The 24,399-nt window shown below is 35.7% G+C and overlaps 1 protein-coding gene across 2 annotated transcripts in view; it reads right to left on the bottom strand.

Moving 5' to 3' along the window:
• The window catches only part of LOC148302668 (excitatory amino acid transporter 3-like), a 52,494-nt gene extending 37,473 nt beyond the window's left edge, over nt 1-15,021 (bottom strand). Inside the window, exons 1-2 of one of the 2 annotated variants that reach the window (XM_088271195.1) lie at nt 14,814-15,021; nt 6,967-7,482 (exon numbers count right to left, since the gene is read on the bottom strand). In XM_088271195.1, coding sequence (XP_088127321.1) covers nt 6,967-7,430 — 464 coding nt within the window. In that variant the 5' untranslated portion in view covers nt 7,431-7,482; nt 14,814-15,021. The remainder of the gene's footprint in view (nt 1-6,966; nt 7,483-14,813) is intronic. The other variant, XM_088271194.1, reaches the window with a different exon arrangement.
• Nucleotides 15,022-24,399: the final 9,378 nt, after the last annotated feature.

Below are 24,399 nucleotides of genomic sequence, written 5' to 3'. Positions count from 1 at the left end.
TTATATATGTAATACGTACATATTTTTACTGGAGACGCAGATCTTGTGGGTTATATGACGGTATATTATAACATCACTATAACAGTGGAATTTATATCCATTTTATCAGCACGTTTATAAAATCTCTTAATGATCGATTATTAATTCACTAGGATTTTCCGATATTTTGGATTAAAAATTGTAATCGAATAAAATTGCCTTTACTTGAGGAGCTATTCCAAAGGAAAAGCAACTTGTTATTTAGGTAGTGTAGACTCTTTAATTTTAATTATATTCCATAAGAATGTAACATTAACTTAAATAAAGGAAACGAGAAAACCGATCAGCGTTAGTGAACGAAATCATTGGAAAGATCGAAAGATTGGAGAGAGATTGGATCAAAATTGGGATCTGGTCACTCGATCCATGTAAATGAACGGATCATTGAGACCGGATCGTTCGTGAATGACAACGTCAAATACGCATAGAAATTGTTGTATATAATGGCAGTGTAAAATAACTTAATGAATGCATATTCATGTATGTATGTACTTAATGTAAACACAAGTATAAGTCTTGTCCTAAGCTGTAACATTTTACTATAAAAAAATGCTAGTTACGAAAAGTCCCAAGAGAAGTCGGTTTTAGAGCAAAGTACTCCAAGTTACAGTTCGGAGAACCGTTTCGATTTGCTGCACTGGAGTTTTATTAATAATTAAAGAATTGTATTATAAGTATACAGTATGTACACTTGTTATTTGTAAATAAATATTATAAACATCATGCAAGAAAATGAAATATTTAGGCACATAATAGTGAAGTATTCTGGAAGTGATTTGTGAGAGACACATGTATGTTAATACGAGATGTTAACTAAACTGTTATTTGTTAGAAACAACCAAATGAACGAACAACTAAGGGACGAGTAGTATAATTGGTGGATATTCGATTTGTGAGAGACACATGTATGTTAATACGAGATGTTAACTAAACTGTTATTTGTTAGAAACAACCAAATGAACGAACAACTAAGGGACGAGTAGTATAATTGGTGGATATTCGATTTGTGAGAGACACATGTATGTTAATACGAGATGTTAACTAAACTGTTATTTGTTAGAAACAACCAAATGAACGAACAACTAAGGGACGAGTAGTATAATTGGTGGATATTCGATTTGTGAGAGACACATGTATGTTAATACGAGATGTTAACTAAACTGTTATTTGTTAGAAACAACCAAATGAACGAACAACTAAGGGACGAGTAGTATAATTGGTGGATATTCGATTTTTTATCTCAAAAAATATTTTTACACAACAATTTTAATAATAAATAATAATTATTAAGTCCCGAGCATTTCCTAAGAATAACATATTTACAATATTTGACTGTTTATCCTGGCTTTCAGAGTCTTATCATTCAATGTGCGGTTTTTTATATCTGCAAAACTCGAATTACATTAAACGTAGCATTCATTCGTGTGAATAGAACTTCAAATAATTAAAATGTTAATAAATATGTTATCTGAATTTATATATTATTACAATATATTCTGGTAATCATAATAATAATAATAATACCGAGGATTCACGGGTTCTCTTGCTTACATTTCCGAAGCTTGCAGTTTCAACCATTTTTCTATTGATTTCTTAGAAAAAACTTACTTGTATAAAATGTTAATTTTCTCTGATTTCGAATGAGGACTACCGTAGTTGGTTAGGAATACGTAACAATGTATTATTAAAAAAAAATTAAAAAACGTACCCAGAACTTTAAAAAAATGTCCTTTCGTACACGTATCATTTGTTTATTTTTCAGGTTATAGTAAAAAAAAATATATATAAACTACCACATTCATATAATAATTAAAGGTTTATACCGACATGTTTTGGTGGACTGCATTACAAATATACATATAATAAAACAACTAAGTATATAGATTTTTCGACATTTATTTTATTTGACCAGTGACCGGGTTTTGTCGTTACCGACACCGTCAGACTGATTCAATGTCCCCATCATCAGATTGGTATCCAGTTTAATGATGTCGGTAACGCGAAACCCGATCACAGGTCAAATAAAATAAAAGCGGAAAAAGCTAAATCAAACAGTTTTTTTATTGCATTCAATAATACCCGGAGTTTGGTGTGTACTTGTGATTCGTGCGTTCCATAAACCAGTAAGTAATTCAGATTTGTTAATAGGATAAGTGTAATTACGCAAATAACATAAAACTCAATGCTATTCGTGTATTTATTAATATAAATCTATCCTCTGTCAGTTCCGTGTTACGTTTTATCAAACTCAAACGAAATCAAAACGTTGTCTTTATTTTCTAAGGAACTTCACCTCTTTCTGCTCCTCGGATTCGAAATTGACAGTCACCCGATTACATCAAAATTATAACGCTAATTAAGATATGGTTATATAAAAATATGGCTGTATTCGCAAAATATTGTTAGCGAAATTTCATATTGCCGTATCTCGGAAACGGTGAAGAATTTTGGAGAAAAAATAATTCATAATGGAATATAAAACCAAACTTAGTAAATTTCTTTAGCAAAATACATAGTTAATTTTGCGAAATCAGTATTCGAGTCCAAAAGAGTCGGATTTTTATACTTTTACCATGTCGATTGATGCCAAAGGTTTTCCATCGATGGAAAAATACGTTACCTGATTTTGGAGGTACTTTAGCAGTCTAATCGGTTCATGTATAATGTGCAAAGTTTTAAATAAATCAATATATGGGTAGGTGTTTGAAATGCAAAGGTGATTATAATATTTAACAATGTAGATATGGAAGTCATGCCACGTCTATAATTATACTAAAAATAATTACGTAAATAAACACAATGTAATTTATACAATTTGGACTATTACATATGTATGTCGTATGTACCTACTCGTATGGATGAAAAGATATTGCGCAAATGAATCACGTAATGGAATTTGCGATTGCCAAGGGCACCGCGCCACGATGCGCGACGCTGGATGGCTGCTGGCTGCTGCCTCGCGCGCATTGGACAGTGCGCAGCGCCCTACTGCCCGCCCCGTTCCGAGTGTGTGGGGGCGCACTGTGCACTTTTGTGGTATTTAAATCCGGTGATTAAACTATGTTTTAGTAGCAATCGACAATAACAGTAATCTATATAATATTATGATCCCTCACAGCAAACAGCCGTGTTTTGGCGTATTTTGTAATCGTCGCTATTAAAATCTGTACGCGATGACGTCGAGACATTTTGATATCCGCGACCTATTTTTTATCGATTTTTTTATTCCTGAAATTTCCTTCGAGAAAGGAGGAAGTTAATCCACGCTTCTCTATTAACAGATTTTTCGAGAACTTTTGGGATGCCAAAATTTGCAGTATTTCTAATTAAATATCGCGATATTCGCTGTCAGAACGGTGACATCACGAAGTATGTACTAGGACAAATGGTAACCTTTCAGTAGCCGCTCGCTAATGATTTTATCACTGTTATTACGCTCCATAGGCATATACTTCTTATGAATATGTATATGCGAAATATAAATCATTCTTCCATCTGTATTCAACATTCGTAAGCATTTTATTACTAACATAAAAATATTTTCGTACCTACTAAATATTGTGACTAGAATATGTTAGTATTAAAAATGTATAGACACAAGTAGGTATATATATATATATATATAATTCTCATCGAATGAAAAACATTAACAAGGTCAAAAATCAAATATTATGGTACTTATACATTATTACGTATATCATGAGCACACTGCGAATAATCACTTAACGAAATGTCGAAAATAAGTTTGATTCTCAATATTTTTATACATATGGTATTTATTTTCTCAGCAATGTTTTAATGAAACAGTTAGTAATTTAAATTCCATAATAATTGTAATAACAATGAAGCTACTGAGAAATATATTTTATAATATATAAATATGTACCTACATATAATATATACAATACACACTTATGTGTCTTCAGAGAATATAATATTTCTAAAGAACGCATAAGTAATCGGAATTAATATATCAATCCGTAAAGCAATCACGTTTTCGTCCTATTCACGATAGTCAATAAGGAATAAAGACTTCATCAGTTTATTGATAATATATTACAAAACACCGGACTGACTGGATATACGAGTGCGTGGAGATATTTAAATTGTTCCGTGTTCAACATACGACTACGATCGATAACCCGTCGATCAGAAGCAGTAGTCATCAGTTCCTCCTCGTGTATTGTTCCTCCCTGCTGCTCCCACTTCTGTCCCGGAGATCACGGGATCAAAGGGAAAGTGGTCCTTTCCCCGCAGTGAGGCCAGTGTCAATACGGATTTAGGGATTGGAAAAGCTCGACTGTCAACGTCCCCTCCGCCCCCCGCCCCCGCCCCCGCCCCCGCCCCCGCACCGACACTCTGACCTCGTGAGAATTCTTTATATGCTCCGCTACCACATATAAGCATGTAGAAACGAGTCGGTAGGTAGGAAGGTTGCCCGGCGGTGTCCTTGAATCCTAAGGAATCTCGGCGACACGTTGCCTCTAAAAATGTGTTCAAATTATGTCGTAGAAAAGCTGCGCAAATAATGTCAAATTAATAAAACAAATAAAACGCGTATTAAATACTATCCGTTTTACGTTGTCTTTACATCAACCAGTGAAATTAATAAAATATTTTAACTCAAAATCGTTTCGTAGTCTGAACAGTAAAATAATAATACATCTTTTAATATAATACTATTTGAAACATATCATCGGCTTACTGTAAGAAGTTATTACTTAACAAAGGTCACTCGGTGAGTTCAATGTAACAAAGTACCAATTCCGTCTAATCTTGAAGACACTGACTCGAACGACGGGTAAAGAAGAATAGTTGATAAGATATAATAGTTAAGGAAAATTATATCGGTAATTAACATTACATAAGAAAATATTGCAAACTGTTTCAATAATAAAATAGGGCTTTGAATGATGACAGAACTATGCGAGTATTGAATTCTAATTCAATAATATTAGAATGTAAAAAATTACTCCTAATTGGAGATGATCCAGATTTGTGAACAAGTATTTGTACACACTCAAAATGTTGTAATAAATTAACTGGTTAAACTATAAGCTAATATAAATTAAAAATCATGTTTTCGAGCGTTTCTCTAGTATGTGAATATAATCCAGGATTCGGGTCTCGCATACAAATGGAAAAAGTATCCGCTTAATAAAAGCTTTCTTCGTCCCACTATAGATGGCAATTGGAAACTCGCGCATAGTGTGTTACGAGTTTGATCAATATATTTAGAAGTTTCAAGAATTTGAGTAGTGTGGTTTCAATCATGGGTAGAATTGGTGAATGTTACCCGTGTGTTACATTCGCCAGTTCGAAGGTTATGACGTTCGTAAGCCATGTAAATACCCAGACTTGTTCTTCTTCATATTCGATGAGATGTCAAAAAATTATGTCAATAATCATGGGTTTGAAAAATATTTTAGGAAACATTAAATCATTATTTGACAAAACAGTTTCCATATTTGGCGATGCAGGGTCAAATTGCATATTTATAGCAGATATTTAAACTTTTATATACTCGAGGAATATTAATATTAATTATAGCACACACTGGAGTATTCACCCTTCAGATGAGATGTCAACTTATAGGGGTCTAAACATGATGGGAAGAATCTATCGTTTTTCTTTATGTGAAAATGATGGAAGTTGTACGGCCCAGGGCTTCAACCAGGCATTTGGCTGGGTCAAGCGATCACTTTATACACTCGTGTAACGTTCACCATTCTGCCCATTAATCCATATTGCATTAATTCTTGAAATTTATATACATCCAATGGTCTCAGAACCTTCCACATGTGAGTACGATTTTCGATTAATATATATTTTTATATATATATATATATATATATATATATATATAATATATATATATATATATATATATATATATATATATATATATATATATATATATATATATATATATATATGTATATTTGTGTGTGTGTGTGTGTGTGTGTGTGTTTGTGTGTGTTTGTGTGTGTATGTATATGTATATTTGTATTGTATATAGCATTTTACTTGGGAATTTGTGAATAAAAATTTAGGTGCGGAAATTTATTCATCCATTTAGACCTTGACTAAGAAAACGCTAAAAACACCGTGATTAATTGGGTACTAAAGTGAATTCTGGTAGTAGGTATATACATAAACGATTATCACATATTCTAAACTGAGCATTTAAACATTACCGCCTATATAAAACTAGCGTAATAAATCTTATGGTTCAACTTTTATATTATTTCTTGCATATATAAAAGTCGAGCCACGCAGTATGTACCTTCGTGTATGTTCATAAACATAGGAAGTTTTAATGTTATCGTAGTGTACATATCTATATATCATGCGTGGAAATGTAATAAATACTCATGTACTCACAAGGAATTTAATAAATATATAAAAGTATACATATTATTATAAAAAATCACACATGCGATTAATGTTAATTCCGAAATTTACTCTAAAGCAAAAATTCAATGTTTTTATATTCATGATTTATTTCGTTACAGATATAAGTACTTACAAACACATTATTGCGTAAAAAATATGTCGTGTAATATTGTAGGCGGATCTATCGAGTCTATCAGAGTATTAAGTGCATTAAGACATTTTTACTATTCACAACGTTGTTTCAGTAATGGTAATCGTTTAAATAAAAATTGTACGCAAGTAAATTTAAAAGGATTAATTTATTATTATTGTGAACTGAGTTGTTTGATAAAACAGGTTCGCAATTCAATACGAGTTAGGGCTAATTACGTATTCAGAATAGTCGTATGTTGTAACAAAATAACATCGTGTTTAGTATCGCCATAGTCGATTAGCATATCGGGGCCTTGGACTTGGCGCGGCGGCTCGCGGGTCGCGGGTCGGCGTGCGGCTGCGCGGACGGGAGACGGGAGACGGGAGAGGTGGACCTACCTGATGAGGTCGAGCAGCGTGTCCGCCGTGAGCACGTCGCGCGGCGTGGACGCCTTGGAGGGCGTGGCGCTGCCGCCCACGCCGGGCCGGATGGCCGTGACGAGGATGATGCCGAGGATGACGGCGCACACGGTGGTGGTCATGTAGAACACGATGGCGCGCGCGCCGATCTTCTTGCTCATGCCGAGGTCCAGCGAGCCGATGGCCGACGTGACGGAGGACACGAGCAGCGGGATGATGAGGCACTTGAGCATGCGCAGGAACAGCTCGCCCGGGAACTGCAGGTACATGACGTCGCGCTCGCTCCACTTGCCCTGCGAGGCGCGCAGACAGGAGCCCACGATGCAGCCCATCACCACGCCCAGCACCGTGAGGATGGTGAGCAGGTTGCGGCGCAGGAAGCCCACGAACCCGGTGCGCCCGCTCCACCTGCGCCGCGTCTCGGCCACCGCGTCGTCCGCCATGCTGCTCGCTGCCCGCTGGCTGCTCTCCGCCGCTCTCCCTGAAACGGAATGCCTAACGAGGTTACAAAACGTCCGGGTCAATTTTTTCGACTCTTTTTATCGTTTTCCATCGTCGAGTTATTGTCAAAACTTATTCACATTGAAATTGAGATTAAATTTCCATCGCTTTTCGCATTTCCTACGTAATATTTTTCATCGCAAAAAAGATATTTCCGCTACATTAAGCGATTTGAAAGCCAAGTACATTCGATATTGTACGGAATAAAAAGATTGCGAGATTTCAAAAAAAATCATCGCTGTCCGTTTTATGTATGTACTTTGATATTGTATAGGTCTACAGTTCCCGATCCCCCTGGGAGGGTCGCCGGGGTCGGGTAGGCGCGCCGAGGCGGTAGGCGGTGGGGTGACGACAGTCTTCCGGACTAATTATGCCTCATTAAGGTTTTTTCTCCGATGCGAAAGCTCAATGGTCATCTTATGAAAGTAAAACCAAAAGAGCAAAATGAAAATTCGCGAAATCCGATATAATTTTTAATTGCCAACTCTGAGAATTGGAAGTTTGTATGTATTTAGTTGCTTTATATATAATATTTATATATATATATATATATATATATATATAATATATATATATATATATATATATATATATATATATATATATATATATATATATATATATATATATATATATATATATATATATATATAAATATATATACATATACATATACACACATATAGATATATATATATATATATATATATATATATATATATATATATATATATATATATATATATATATATATATATATATATATGTATATATATATATATATATATATATGTATATATATATATATATATATATATATATATATATATATAATACATAAAACAATTTTAATACAACCTTTTGTTTTGACGTAGAAATATTATTATGTAAATAGGTATGTATACTAATTACATTTACAGCACCGAGCACTCAAATCTTTCTAGACTGAATATATCAGTTTTTTAAATAATATTTTTTGTTGTTGCGATTTCGTGATAGATTTTGTTGGTTTTTGATAATTGGTAGTGTTATGTATCTTTATAATTTTATTTGAAATAAATATGTTTATTTTGAAATTATATGAGCATTTTTGAATTTACAAATTAACTATAAAATTATGAAGAAGAAAAAAATGGTGGCTAAATAGGCAATTTTTAATCAGTGTTGTTCAATAATTTGGACTGAAAATCTATCAATCAATCGCAAAAACAACAAATATTATTTGAAAAATTGATATTTTCAGTCTGGAAAGATTTGAGTGCTCGCTACTGTATAAACATACTTATATCTTATGATAATAATAAATTTCCTTTCAAATAATTGAAGACTTGGTTACGGTTTACACATTATTTGACTAAATAAAGCGATACAATCGATGGAACACTTCACTGAATCCAAACAGTCCTTGGAGCGATCCTATCCGCACCGCACCGCACCCCCTCCCAGCCTACGTAGGTAGATACAGTCCCCGGACCCGGAAGTGGAAACGTTAGCCTAATGGCGCGTCCCGTAAGGAGAGTTCCGCTTTGCAAAATGTCTTTCTTCGCGCCTGTATTTCCTTTCTGAATATTTGTAATGTACGTAGGTTGCGTAAAATGATATTGCAAGATCGTCATGTGACATAGCGCTAGATGAAGGCATGCCGGGCATTAGTTCCATTAGTAAGTGATATTGCAAGATCGTCATGTGACATAGCGCTAGATGAAGGCATGCCGGGCATTAGTTCCATTAGTAAGTGATATTGCAAGATCGTCATGTGACATAGCGCTAGATGAAGGCATGCCGGGCATTAGTTCCATTAGTAAGTGATATTGCAAGATCGTCATGTGACATAGCGTTAGATGAAGGCATGCCTGGGCATTAGTTCCATTAGTAAGTGATATTGCAAGATCGTCATGTGACATAGCGCTAGATGAAGGCATGCCTGGGCATTAGTTCCATTAGTAAGTGATATTGCAAGATCGTCATGTGACATAGCGCTAGATGAAGGCATGCCTGGGCATTAGTTCCATTAGTAAGTGATATTGCAAGATCGTCATGTGACATAGCGCTAGATGAAGGCATGCCTGGGCATTAGTTCCATTAGTAAGTGATATTGCAAGATCGTCATGTGACATAGCGCTAGATGAAGGCATGCCTGGGCATTAGTTCCATTAGTAAGTGATATTGCAAGATCGTCATGTGACATAGCGCTAGATGAAGGCATGCCTGGGCATTAGTTCCATTAGTAAGTGATATTGCAAGATCGTCATGTGACATAGCGCTAGATGAAGGCATGCCTGGGCATTAGTTCCATTAGTAAGTGATATTGCAAGATCGTCATGTGACATAGCGCTAGATGAAGGCATGCCTGGGCATTAGTTCCATTAGTAAGTGATATTGCAAGATCGTCATGTGACATAGCGCTAGATGAAGGCATGCCTGGGCATTAGTTCCATTAGTAAGTGATATTGCAAGATCGTCATGTGACATAGCGCTAGATGAAGGCATGCCTGGGCATTAGTTCCATTAGTAAGTGATATTGCAAGATCGTCATGTGACATAGCGCTAGATGAAGGCATGCCGGGCATTAGTTCCATTAGTAAGTGATATTGCAAGATCGTCATGTGACATAGCGTTAGATGAAGGCATGCCTGGGCATTAGTTCCATTAGTAAGTGATATTGCAAGATCGTCATGTGACATAGCGCTAGATGAAGGCATGCCGGGCATTAGTTCCATTAGTAAGCATTTAGTATTGCATGAACATTTGGTCGTTAAAAATATTTGTACGCGTTGGATACCGTATAATTTCAAAATCGCTGAAAAAAGGCTCCTGTCGGTTGGTGCAAACAAATGTTCAAAAAATTCAACCGTGGTGCTTCAAAATACGTCTGTAAGATTGTGACAGGCGACGAATCATGGATCTATGCACATGAACCCGAAACTAAACAACAATCCACTGTATGGGTCCTTTAAGATGAGCCAAACCCAACGAAAGATAACGCTGTAATGAATGAACGAATTGAACAAAATGTCCAGCTTCAAATAGTGGTTAGCTAAGTGGTTGGTATGCAGAATAGTTGTTTAGCTATTGCTATTATTATAATTACATTATGCAAGTTACGAAGTTACGCCCGAGGTAAAGCGTCATGTAAAAAATAATGAAAACTTTGCGGTGCTTTGCAATGAAAAAAGGTCGTAGAAAATAAATATATGGTGATTATAGCTTTTATTCTCCATTATTTGAGTGTTTAAATTTTGTTCACAAATTCTGGATTCGTTCTACTTTATTTTTAGTTATTTATATCAAGTTTTATTATTATTATTATTATTATTAAAGATATCTCAACATATATGAAAAATAATATGTAATTCTAGGCATTTACGGGGCACACTGTGTAACATTCACCAATCTGGCCATGATTGACAACAATCACATTGCTCTAATTTCTGAATTTCAGTTCCATCATCAAAACTTAAATCTAATAAGCGGTGTATAATTTCAATTAAAAGCATTCTGTAACCCTAACATATACTCGTATGTACCACCTACATTTGTATTTAATTTATCTCGATAAAATAAGCATTGTTTTGAAACCGGTAGCAGTGCTGTATTTACCATGGACTTGGAGCCCTACACTGTCACACCTTGCACAGGTTGTAGTATCCTGTTAGCTTCCCGCTCATTGACGGTCTACGACGATATGAAGTGAGCGCGGACGAGCGCGGGCAGCTCCGCCTCATATCGCGCGACATGTCACATACGCGACTGCGTAATAATACTAATTAACAAGTATAAGTCCGTGTTAAGTACCACTGGTGAGTACGCGTAGTCCAATTGATTGATTAAAAATGCAGCTGTCCGCATTGCAACATTCGCTAACTGGATAATAACGAATTGAATTCATCGAAAGGGTGTTCGGGATATATTGTCCAATTTAGTTTACACGCGATGTCTTAACATTTATTTTTAACTTATATTGATATTCGTACAAACGGTTTCATTCGATCCGATATACAAATTTTATGTGATTAAAATGCGATATGAAAACTGATCAATTCTCGAAAGTGGATATTTCAAGAGTCGGAACGATCGGCGTGTTATTTTAATGATTGAAGCGACGCGTTGCTTTACTTCGTTCAGACATACAGGTCTTACTTCTCTCGCGCCCGTGCGTCGCGACGCGAGCGTAAAATCTGTATGCGACAATTCTCCGCACACCTCCAGGGAAACTTACAGTTTTTAGGTAGCTATCGTTCGCCACAGTAATATCGTCCTTCCGTCCTCTCTGTCGGGACTTGCTCCGTACTCCGGTACGGAGCGCCGAGTGGTGTCCAGCGCATATTACGTTCCCTGGCAGGAAGTAGCAGGGAAGCGAGGACTAATCACGAGGAGGAAGCGATCCACTAACTGGCCGGCTATCTGCCACCCATCGGTCTAGACTTGTTCATTAATAAAACGTCATTATTGATACCCGCTTAATGTAAGATGATATCCTCCATTGCGGCAATTGCGCTCCGGAATACGTATGACCAGTCGTGTCAGGATAGCTTTTACGATAATTGTTCCATGCCTGTATTAGATTGTTTTAAATAATCTCCGAAAATTATTCCGAAGTGCAACTTTAGCGGCGGAGACTGTCAAATACTTTGTAATATTTGGCATTGAGCCGAGATCAGATAATAATAGTTCTGCTGCAATTATCAGTCGCGGCGGTGTCGCCGAGACGGAAGTCGTCCTCTTGATTAAATTTAGTGGCGTCTTTGTAAACGGGGAAAACAGGAAAAACTATCGAAAGTTGGATGGTACTTGCAAAGACACGCGGGTAGTAGACAGGGACGTACCATATACGAGTATACAGTGTACAGGTGGCTGTCGGCGCAATGTACTCGTAGCTAGGGAGCTTTAAACTTTCCCTCCACATTCCCGGATCCGATACAGAAGCCCTAAGCTTCGATTCCACACATATTAGGAACTGAGCAGTGGAAATTGTGATCGGAATTTATATATAATAGAGGGATCAGTAAGGAGATCTGTGCAGGGTAGGTACATCCGGCAGGCTGCGGGACGCGGACCGCAGACAGGAGTACGTGCGGACAGGGAGATGATCTGATCTGCAGCACTTCTAGTCGGTGAGGGGAGCCCCCTCTTTTCTCTGCGTTCAATCCACCGTGCCACGTGATCATCATCGCCTAACGAGAACAATCTGACGTGGCACTTGAACTGTTATTGATAATTTTACTCGGCTCATCCTTTATTCGTGGTGAATAAGCAAAGTGCGTACTGACCGAGAGAGAAGCCGAGACGTTTTACTTCATTTTGGCGGTACACCACAAACTATGAACCGATGCAATCCACCCGACCCGAATCAGATTATCGATGGACTTCTAATAAGGTTTATAGCAACGTTATCGTTTATAGTTACATTATTATGTTCCCGTAAGAGCGAGCGGGTATGTAGGAGTAGGAGATGCGCGAATATATAACACGAATCTGTAATGGGTGACATCCTGCGAGCGTGAATAGCGAACGGGTGACTCTCATACCAGTCATGGAGATGAATCTGTCGGCGCGCGGCGGGCGCATGTGTGGCACCGCGATTGTATTTCTTTCCGACTTATGTTTTCATATGTCGAATTGTCAAATATATTAGGAAATAGAAATCGCGATAAGCAACTAAATTTATCCTACGATTAAGAATGGGTAACGACTTGTTCAGGATTGCACTCCGACCTTTATATTTGAAGCTGGCATAACATAAAGTTACTGGACAAGTTCTCTCCCAGTAGGTACTTAACTTAACCTCGCGAGGAAAAAGTGAATACAGTATACATTATCTTATGTGTACAGTTTTATCTATGTAGGTATCTACCACCCGCATAAGTAATTTTTGTATAAGGTACGCTTCTGATAGCTCCATAGTATAGTGGTAAGCGCATTTGGCTACCACGTTAGAGGTTCTGGGTTCGACTCCCAGGGCGACAAAATCAACATTTGTTTTTTCATTGTAAGAATTATTTAATATTATCCCTGACATGTATCTGAACCGCGGGATTGATAACCTCGCCATCATATTGTAAACGATCCAATAAACATTTCGTAGATTTTATGCAGTGCCCTATGATGCACCGTGCGATGATCGACTCCTGTCCGCACCTCATGGTCCATGCTGTTGCTCCATTTCGTTGCGAGACCTTCGCGAGTAGTGAGGCGAGAGGCGCTCGTGAAGAAGATTCGAGTGCAGATTAGAGGGCGGGGGGTGGAGGGTGGAGGGTGGAGGGTAGGCTGTGTGTAGAGGGAGGCTAAGAGAGGCGCTGTAGTGCAGTGTCAACAGGAGGTGCGACCACCGAGAGGCCCTCCGGCGCTCTGGCGTTATATTTTGAATGTATACTTTTCATTTTATTTTAAAAGGGTATGTAATATAAAACCCAACCGTTAGAAGGTAAGATGCATCCGGAGTTTAACCTGATAATGGCGCACTTTTTTAGCGAAAATGGTGCAACACGAATGTTTACGATATTTTACGACCTAAAAAATGTTGGCGCCCTCCAAATTATAAAAATGTTTCTTATTTAGTACAACGTACGAGGGGGATAGCCTAACTGCCCGGAATAGATCTACTTTAACATTCGCGACATTTAAATCGATCGATTTTCATATTTGTTGTTGTCAATAAATAAATATTTATTTAAAAAAATAGTATATTGGTTACATAATTAAAACGTAGAAAGATAAGCCTGAAAAAAAACAAATAAAAATTCCCATCCTTCAATGGATACTTTTCTTGTGTTTCAAGTGGAATTTTTTGAAAATCGTAGAATCACGAGCTCGAGATTCAGTTTATGAAAATATGCGCGAAAAAAGAGTAAAACCATGAATGATTATTTTTTATTTCTTTCCTTTAACATATAAAATATTGTCTACGTGGAAGTGGTCAACGTAGAAATTACAAGTTACATTTATCCTAAGTATACTGGCATCGACATTTTTAAATGTTACTTCCATGGCGTTTTTTAGAATACAAACATTTAAAAGAAGACCCCTCGAAGAATGATTAGGTATACTGACAGATTACCTGTTCTTTCATTTTATATATTTATTGTAAAAAGTAAAAATGTATTTTTTTTAATGCTTTATAAAGTAACAAAAATAAACGCCGTTTTGTTTTTGTCATTTAATAGATCTTAAATACGTGGTTAAATTAATGTTTTAAGTTACTTGAAGAAAAGTGAAGTATTTTCATAAAAACATCTCCCGTCGGGCTCAGATTGCGGTCCTATGTACAGCTGGTACGTATCGCATCGATATGTAGATACTCCTCGGGTGCGTAATTTAGTCCTTACCTGTTGAGTTCGGCACAACTGGGGTGTGTACGCCTCCCCTGCTCTGGGCGCGCACTCGGCACGGTCTCTTCGCGCGACCGTTAGGAAACGTACAAACTTAGAACGCGACGCTCTTTTGTTTGGTTTTCGCGGAGTTTTTCTGTCGCGCGGGAAACTGGCCGATGCGGGCGTCACTCACGGCGGCGGGACGGGTACTAACTCGTGTGATAGCAATTATAATGGCGGGAGTTCGCGAGCAGAACTCCGCGAATCCTCTCCTCTTTCCTCTCTCTGTTCTCCCGGCGTCCCCGCGCTTCCCCTTGCCGCGCCGCTCCGTCTGCGCGCCGCACGCACACCGCCACACGACACACGACACACGACACACGATACGCGAGTACGTTACGCGCTACAATTAATTCAGTCTCCTAATGTGTACTTTCAGTCAAATCACTCGCAGAAAACGTAGATATCGGCGAGCACATGTTATATGTGCGTGTATATGTATAAACATAAATACACACATAAAGCTCAGCCATTGGCTAGCCCTACGATAAACACAATTTTTGAACTGAACGAATAACTTGAAATGGGAGGAACTATATTCGGTAAAATACGCAATGTGTGGGATTCACCGCTCTACAAAACCTAAGAGTCGTGGATCCTCACGAAAGCGAGTGCCGAATACCGGGTATGACTCGCCGAAACCTTAGGGCTCTAGACGTATCTGGGAGGAAGCCGAGAGCTTGCGAGAGACAGGTGGCCCGGAGACGACTCGCGTCGTTACGTACTCGATCCGGGAAGCTGACACGGATAGAAGAAGAAGAATAAGAAGCGCGCAACATACGCATCGTTGAATGTTATGTAAGCAGCGTTAGGAAGTGACTTCATGGCGCAGCCTTGACCGATAGTTTGAATTGGCGCGGAATGTCCACGGCGCTAATTATTATCCCAGGCTCGGTCACTCAGCCAGCGGTCATCTCCGGTTAGAAGTGGATCTGCACTGGGAAATAATCCCATCGTTAATTACCCGACAACTCGTTAGTGCGAGCGCCACACCCGACACTAGTCCATCTTCCATTGCTCCAATTGAACCGTCTATTATTATTGTACTCGTATATGGTAGGTATATAACGTGTCACCGGAAAACCAGAAGTCACCCGCTGTAGTCTCAATTTAGAGGAATTGTGGATACGCTTATGTGAACGTATCGGATGATGTCATTATTGATAATATGCATTCGTAATAAGTTCGAGCATTCTATACTCCGTCCGTCCTTTCGATACAGTTCGTCTTATATTTTTACCTACTATCCCGACCCTAGACAGTCAGGGGCGTGGTTTATTCAAAAACTCTCTTTTTACTAATTTCAAGGGTCAGTTTATGTGAAACATTGTTCTCCAGTTATTTTAATCAGTGAAAAAGTTCATTTTTTGTACTTTTCATTTGAGCTTTCATTATTTTATATTAAAATGCCAAAAAACGTGATTTGAGTGAAACTGAGCGGTCTCAAATAATTTTATTGAATTCAGAAGGGTTGACCCGGGTAAAAATAGCTAAAAATATTCAATGCTCCCAGTGTGCCGTTCAAATAACAATTTTAATATTTTTTTAATCTGGTTCTTATGAAAACTGCCCAAAACTATCAGAAAAGGGATCACTTTAAGTCACAAAGACCAAATTTTAGTTAACGAATCATTAAAAAATCGTCTTAGTACCTATGTCTTATCTAAATATAAATATCTAACAAAGGTTCATCAGTTAGCAAGGTGTGAGTAATTACATCGCGCAGTTGGTCATTTATTGAGATCGATTCATGGAATTTGTTGATACGAAAGTGCGCATTGCGAACTATCGCTTTTTATTTGTTTTAGATTTTATTAGCTCGTACCTGTAGTTAAATATCTTCTTCGATAACACTGGCCAACAAAATAAAAATAAGAAATTGGTGCCGAAAATTTAACAACTGATTTTAATGTGGTTTTAATGTGCTGATTTCAAAAATGACACCAGATTTTTCTATCAGCTCTAGTCTTCGAGATACAAGTTAATTGATGTTTGTTCTGATACAAGCCAAAAATGAATTTACAACATTTTGAGTGTGTCCAAATACTTGTTCACAAAATCTGGATTATCTCCAATTACAGGAGTTATTTTCATATTATTTTTTTGACATCTCATCAAAGATGAAGAAGAATATGGAACAAGTATTTGGACACACTCAAAATGTTGTAAATAAATTATCTGGTCAAATTATAAGCTTAATAATAAAAATGAAAATGGTACTTTCTGGCGTTTCTCATGTGTGTGATTATAATCCGGGATTCGGATCTCACATACTAATATAAGAGTTTCTGCTTAGTAAAAAGCTTCTTTACATCTCACCAATAGATGTCTCTAGTGAAGTTTTAGTGATTCATGGACAAGGTTTCTAAATTGGTTCATATATATAGAACTTCCAAAAATTTGAGTAGTGTGGTTGTCAATAATGGGTAGAATTGGTGAATATTACACGTGTGTAAAGTGATCACTTAAACCAGCCTATGACGGTCGTAAGCCCCGTAAATGCCCAGACTTCCATATTCTTCTTCATCTTTGATGAGATGTCAAAAAAATAATACAAAAATGAATCTTTAACGGCTAAAATAGAAATTTCCCAATCTAAATTAGAATTTATGTATCCAAATATATATCTGGAATCAATTTCTGAATGCTTTAAATCGAAATGGAAATTGTTTTAAGTAATTTCCTGGGATTAGCACGGAAAAACTAAAAGCTGGTATATTTGATGGTTCTCAAAAAACTTGTTGAAGATCCACAATTCACCACATCAATGAACGAGGCTGAATCGTGGTGTTCATTGGTTCAAGTAGTTTACTATTTTGTTGGGAATCATTAAGCAGAGAATTACGTATAATTAGTGGAAATTATGCTTTCTAATTTTTAAATTGTCGGTTGTACCGTGAGCATAAAAGTACACTACCTCCACAGTCTCCTAGATCGCTTTCCAGAAAACTTGGCTAATTTTAGTGAAGAATAGGGGTTAAAGATATCGAGGATGATGGGATATCCATATGCCGACTACTGTTGGAGCCTTCAGCAAAACTAGCCTACTAAAGATATCAAGGATGATGGGATATCCATATGCCGACTACTGTTGGAGCCTTCAGCAAAACTAGCCTACTAAAGATATCAAGGATGATGGGATATCCATATGCCGACTACTGTTGGAGCCTTCAGCAAAACTAGCCTACTAAAGATATCAAGGATGATGGGATATCCATATGCCGACTACTGTTGGAGCCTTCAGCAAAACTAGCCTACTAAAGATATCAAGGATGATGGGATATCCATATGCCGACTACTGTTGGAGCCTTCAGCAAAACTAGCCTACTAAACTCCATGCTAGAAAGTCATAAAACAGGATTTTTTGTGTGATAAGTGGCTAATGTATGTAAATCTATGTTTTCCTGTTTATAAATACTTACATCCATGTTTTTTTTTAATTTAGCAACAGTAATAGTTATAACGTGAAATGTACAAAATTTGAAAATTCGTATTTTTTAATGTAGCATATCTCAAAAAATAGATCTGATTCTGAGGGCTGTTTCGGATTCTGCAGCCAAAAATTAACCAGGAACAGTTAAAAATCGCGGGCACCAAAATGTGTGTTGGCCGTTAATATGTGTTGGCCGTGTTGGTGTAAAACCGTCTGGTATCACCTTAATTTAAAAAAAACTGTAAAAGAATTTAATCGGACCAGGAAGTGATGACACGCTGAAATCGGAAATATTAGGGTACGGTTGGCAACAGTCTGGGGAATAGTCTAGAGCAGAGTTCCCCAAACTTTTTTGTGTCGTAGACCCCTTGCCATGTTTTCCCGTGTTGGGTAGACCCCCTACTTACCTGATATTGATTTCCTGTAAATTTCTAACTGTAGTGAAGTTTAGTGTTAAAAACTTAAAGTAAAAACACATGTTAATTTATACATTTATTAATTGAATTTAAATTAAAACTACTCAAAATAAAATTTTGTAATTTGTGGTTTTTACAAGTTCAAAATGTATTGCTACCACAAAGCGAATACCAATATCCTACAACTTACACAATTGTATAAATATATATAATAATTTTTTTACTTCATAGGTACTTTTATAAATAATGTATATGTCTTGATATTATAAGATAGTATGATGTAAGTAAATAGGTATTATCAGTGTATGTGTTGAGATCCACTATCGTGGACCCAAATTTTTTTTAGCTGACGTAGACCCCTTGCAGGTTATCATAGACCCCTAGGGGTCGATATAGACCACTTTGGGAATCACTGGTCTAGAGTCTAGAGATCGATTAGTTGCTTTTTATATTATGCTGATAAAGTAATTTCAACTATTGTATTATTTTGAACATGAAAAGAATTATTAACGATGTATGATGACGTAATGTTACTTCTGAAAACACTTACTATAATTAAACACATTACTAATAATAACGGATACAATATTGAATTGATACAAAACATTTTGAATGGAAATTTAATTTCAACATTTAATCATTTACCAAAAAACATTAGTCCACATTTTATACAAACAGTAATATGGGTTAACTGTTGTTAAATTAAATTGAATCATTCTGATGTTTATAAATTCAATTGTTTCAATGGTCCAGCCTTTTACATAGAAAAAACATCGTGTAAAATTAAGAAATATCAGTAGCAAAAATCATTCCTGGCAAATTTTAAGGTTTATGTTATTAAAAATGTCCAAGTCGATTAGAAATAATGACAACGAATATCGAGACAAAATACAGAACAATCCATCGTGATTCCATAGCGAAACAAACAAAAGTGTTGAAAATATGAATTTAAAAGTTAAGAAAGCTCTAAGAAGTAGACACGAAAACATAACGCGTCAAAAGAAACCGACTGACTTCTATAAACGCAAATGAAGTCGGCAGCACTTTGCAAATCGATCCCGAGCAATACAAGTTTCTTTAATAAATGATAGTAATTTTTGCACGCCTCGACTTGCGACGTCTTGTGATAATGAGAGGGAAATAAAGTCAACTCACCATATGAAATAACTCGATCGATAATTGCTTTGTCCCTTTTGCACGTCATAAAGTAAAGTGTTGGTTACCTACTACTACTACATAATCTTATAAGAATGATTATTTCATTATATTGCACTATTTACGTGCGTATTTCCATTACCGGGTGCTTCGATGGTTATCATCGCTTCATTTCTTTCTTAATTCATAGTTACTTGCCTGCGACGAAAACAATACATACATATCCGCAAATCATATCAAGCTTATACGCGCAACGCGCACAAAGAACTTATCAATAGGCATTTAAAACAAAGGTGCATTCTTTATTTACACACCTTATTACCGGGGGCGGTATCATATCGTATAAAGACAATAAGAAGCCACCAACGTACGACTTAAAAATAATATGTAATAGGAATGGTTTTTATTTTTAATTTATTTCTTTTTACAAAAGATATTTTTTATTATCATAGTCTCACTACGCAGAACCCGTAATGAGACGTTCATTTATAATATACAAAATATAATTCTGAAATTACAAATATTACAGCATAAAATATAAAATAAATTTATAAAAACTAATTAAGTAAATATAATTTGTTGACATCTCAACATAGATGCTTGGATTCTAGGAAATATAGTGGCGCACCAACACACCCGAGGCAAGCAAGTGAACGAGTTTGATTCTGGGCTCCTACTGCTGCTCCTATTGTTTCTATCCTGTTGTAAAATAAAATATACTTAATTATTTAAATTAATTCTTAATTCCAAAGCCAAGACATTTCTCCTACTGCGGTTTGTTGGAAAATGGAGCGCATCTTGAATGTCAGTATACAACAAAAAAAGTAATGTAAAAGCATTGTTGGCTAAAATATTTGAGTTATGCAAACTACTACTGTAACCATCTTGCGCCCTTGAGCTAGTATTTTACAAAAATGGCACTAAATAAACTATCCATATATATATATATATATATATATATATATATATATATATATATATATATATATATATATATATATATATATATATATATATATATATATATATATATATATATATATATATATATATATATGGATAGTTTATACGTAAACGTACACGTCAGTTTACATTTGACGCGCGCTGATGCATTCACCAGCGCGCAACAGAACGCAACATTTTTTCCGTAAAATTATAGTCTTTGATATTAAAATTAACGTTGTAATTTCGAAAAAATATTTTTTATATCCCTAATTTCAACTCGAAAACTCGAGCGTCAATGATAGTTCTAACGAGGATGATAAAATGGTGGAACGATTCGGTGATTTTATTAGTGACAGTGAAAGTTAAGGTGGAAGTGATATTGTGGTTCCTGGTATTCGCAAAAGTCGTTGGTGATAAAAGTGTAATGTGTGCAAGGAAAATGATTTATCGATGAATAAATTCGTTAGCCAATCCAAAATTATGGTTTTTGAAAGAGATTAATGTAGATCTCAGTTTGATAGATTGGTAAAAGGGAAGATTTTGGAACAGGTAGATATTTTCGGATATTTAGGTAGTATGTTTTCTAGGGATGGAAAGTTTGATAAAGATATAGAAAGGAGAGAGAATACTGGGAACAGAATGAATGGTGCACTGAAACAGTTGTAGCAAATAAAACATATCAGCGAAAGCTAAACTGGCAGTACACAATGGAGTCCTGGTTCCAACCCTTATGTATGGAAGCGAGGCATGTCGCTTTTGTCACCAACGTCTGCAGGTATTCTCTGCACAGCATCGTCTGCATACAAAAGGCAACTAACAGTCAAATCATTCATTCTAGCTCCAACATTTAAAATTTAAACCTTTCAGCCCTTTCATCCACTTATCCATGTTTATATCGGACAGCCAAGGCGACATTACACATCCCTGTTTGACACCTTTAGAAATGTTAAACCAGAATGAAAATGAACCACTTACCCTTGTGCATGTATTGCTATCCTCGTGCAAGGATGCAATGCTTTGGATAAGTTTACTGTTTACTCCATACTCAGGTAACACCTTCCATTGTATTTGATTTTAAGTAAGAATAGTTATTTGATTTTATATTTCGGTTAATTTATCACCATTTACTCATTCTCGGATTGTTTCAATTGATTTAAAATATAAATAAGTATTTTAGCACTACCTACTGTAGTAAACTAATTCCGCTCTCGCGATTAGACATTTGTTAGGGACAAAGAATAGACTTAGGGACAAATAAAAGAATATATTTTTTTTACAGAAAAAAATGTTTTAATGTACTCGAGGGAAATAATTTTTTTAATTAGCGGACAAAAATGCATTTCAAACGAGCTATATACAAATAGGCAATAAAAGTCGTTACAAATTTCGTTTAACATTAATAATTTTACCGTTCAATTTTTCACTTATCGATTTATTAGAAAATACATTGTGATTTATTGTAATAATAATTTAGTATGGCTATAAGTACATATGTATTTTTATTATTGGAATTTCAAACTGTTTTCATTTCAAAACCATATACTTATGTATTTATTTCGAAGGCGAATCTATTTGTCAATACAAAACAGTGTTATAAGCAAAATATTCGTGTACTTGCGTTAATAATTTCGGTATCGGGCTGTGGTCCCGTGGTTAGTGTCGCGGACTCTCGAGTCGCAGTTTCTGGGTTCGAACCCACTCTACCACAATTTAATACCTATTTTTAATAATGAGCCGCTTAGGCTCACAGAAATAGTATAAAATTGAAGTATTTTTGAAAAAAAAAAAAAAAAACACAAATACACATTTCTCTTTAAAAAAATCGATATGACTGTTTATTCAAATTGAAAAGTATAATATTTTTAAATAATAAATAATAATGTATGTCTGTAACATGGCTGGATATATATTTTGTGGGCTCATCTGTGAAGTGATATTTTTTCAGTAAGCTTTTAAAAAGGAATTAAGTTTCCTTAGTTATGGTACATTTTACGTTCGCCACATTTTTCCCTTTCAAATAAGTGTTTGTTTTTTTGGTTGCAATAACTTCTTCATCTTCCAACCCTTATCCGCACCGTAATGGTGCATAGGGCACTGCATCATACAAACGCAGTGTTATCTCGATCGTAATAACTATTGTAATAACTATTAATATAATAACTATTTTACCTAATTTATTCATTCATTGTTTGTATTTTTTTTTCAGAAATCACACACCGGATGTTACACAAAACAACATTTATTTGCATTTTACAACCTGATACACATGGAATTGAACAGCTTCGCAGTGGTTAGGTGGCAGATCTTCGGTCTTTGAACGTCGTATAGTAAGTGTTTTTAAAGAAATATTTGTATTATGTATTTTCTTAATATTATTATATAAATTATGTTTTTATCAATTAAATAATTATTGTTAAGTCAATAATATTCCCGACCATTTAAAAACAATATACTCGTATGTGTAGGTATACAGTTTACTCCCTCTGCCACAACTTGATTTAATTTTTAATAACGAACTGTTTAGGCCTCACCATCCATCATTTTCTCGTAGTTTTGCGTAAAGTAAATAGCAAATTCTCCTTTAAAATATATACGTAAGATATTTCTACTACAACGACGCAAACAATTCTGTCAGGTATAATGTATATTGAGTAATACCCACTTATCTAAGAATCTGTATTTTTTATGCATTATGAATATGTTTAGGTGCTTATTACATTTCCGATATCGTATTTGTAATTATTTTCTTTAGACAAAATAATGTATTTAATTAATGTCACTCAAATAATCAGTCATTTTCTCACGTAATACACACCCATAGGGGTGTTAAATATTCAATACATACATACTGAGAAAAGACTGATCACCTACTAGAGGTAGATAAGTCCCGTCAGTGCAGTGATCCTATTGATATATAAATTAAGATCGAATTTCGCAACAACAAAAACGTAGGCCATTTCATTCCTATTGTCAAGCGAGTGTTTTTGCCTAGAATTTTCACTCATGAATTACATGAAATTATAGTAACTTTAAACATAAAGAGTAAATCCACTCACGAGTAGGCATAGGCTATGAAACTTAAAAAGTTGAAGCTTGAGTAGGGTCATAATACGCGGTGTTGCATAAGCCGTATCAAGATTTCAGAGTCACTTGGACGTTAGGTAATTAAAAAAAAACCTATTGTCAAAACAACGAATTCTTTGCGACATTTTTGCTTTTAAAAGATTAACAGTAAATAAAAATAAGATCGCGAAAATAAATAACGCCGACCTATTTAGAGATAGTTTATTATTACAATACATTCCAATACCAGTTCCCTTGCCTGCAAGCAAAATGTCCATACAGCATGCTTATGAAAATAATATTATTAACATTTAATACAAATATGTAACCCTAAATAAAATCGGATGGTAAAATATGTCAATAAATAGAAAATATCAATGCTATGCCTTGTCTTTTCAATTTTGATCGAGGCAATGATTTAACTTTCTTTCAAATGTTGTAGTGTTATTTACTGTTTTTGCAAATTCCTAAACATGTGTCATACGAAATTCAACCTAATCACCTCAAAAATGTTCGCACATGTAGATTACAT

Source organism: Brachycentrus maculatus, unplaced genomic scaffold (assembly GCF_059751285.1).
Source record: "Brachycentrus maculatus isolate JH-2025_06_01 unplaced genomic scaffold, ASM5975128v1 h1tg000421l, whole genome shotgun sequence".
In the NCBI taxonomy this organism is placed as follows: Eukaryota; Metazoa; Arthropoda; class Insecta; order Trichoptera; family Brachycentridae; genus Brachycentrus; species Brachycentrus maculatus.
The sequence above is the reverse complement of the archived record's forward strand: the minus strand, read 5'-3'. Positions and strand labels throughout refer to the sequence as shown.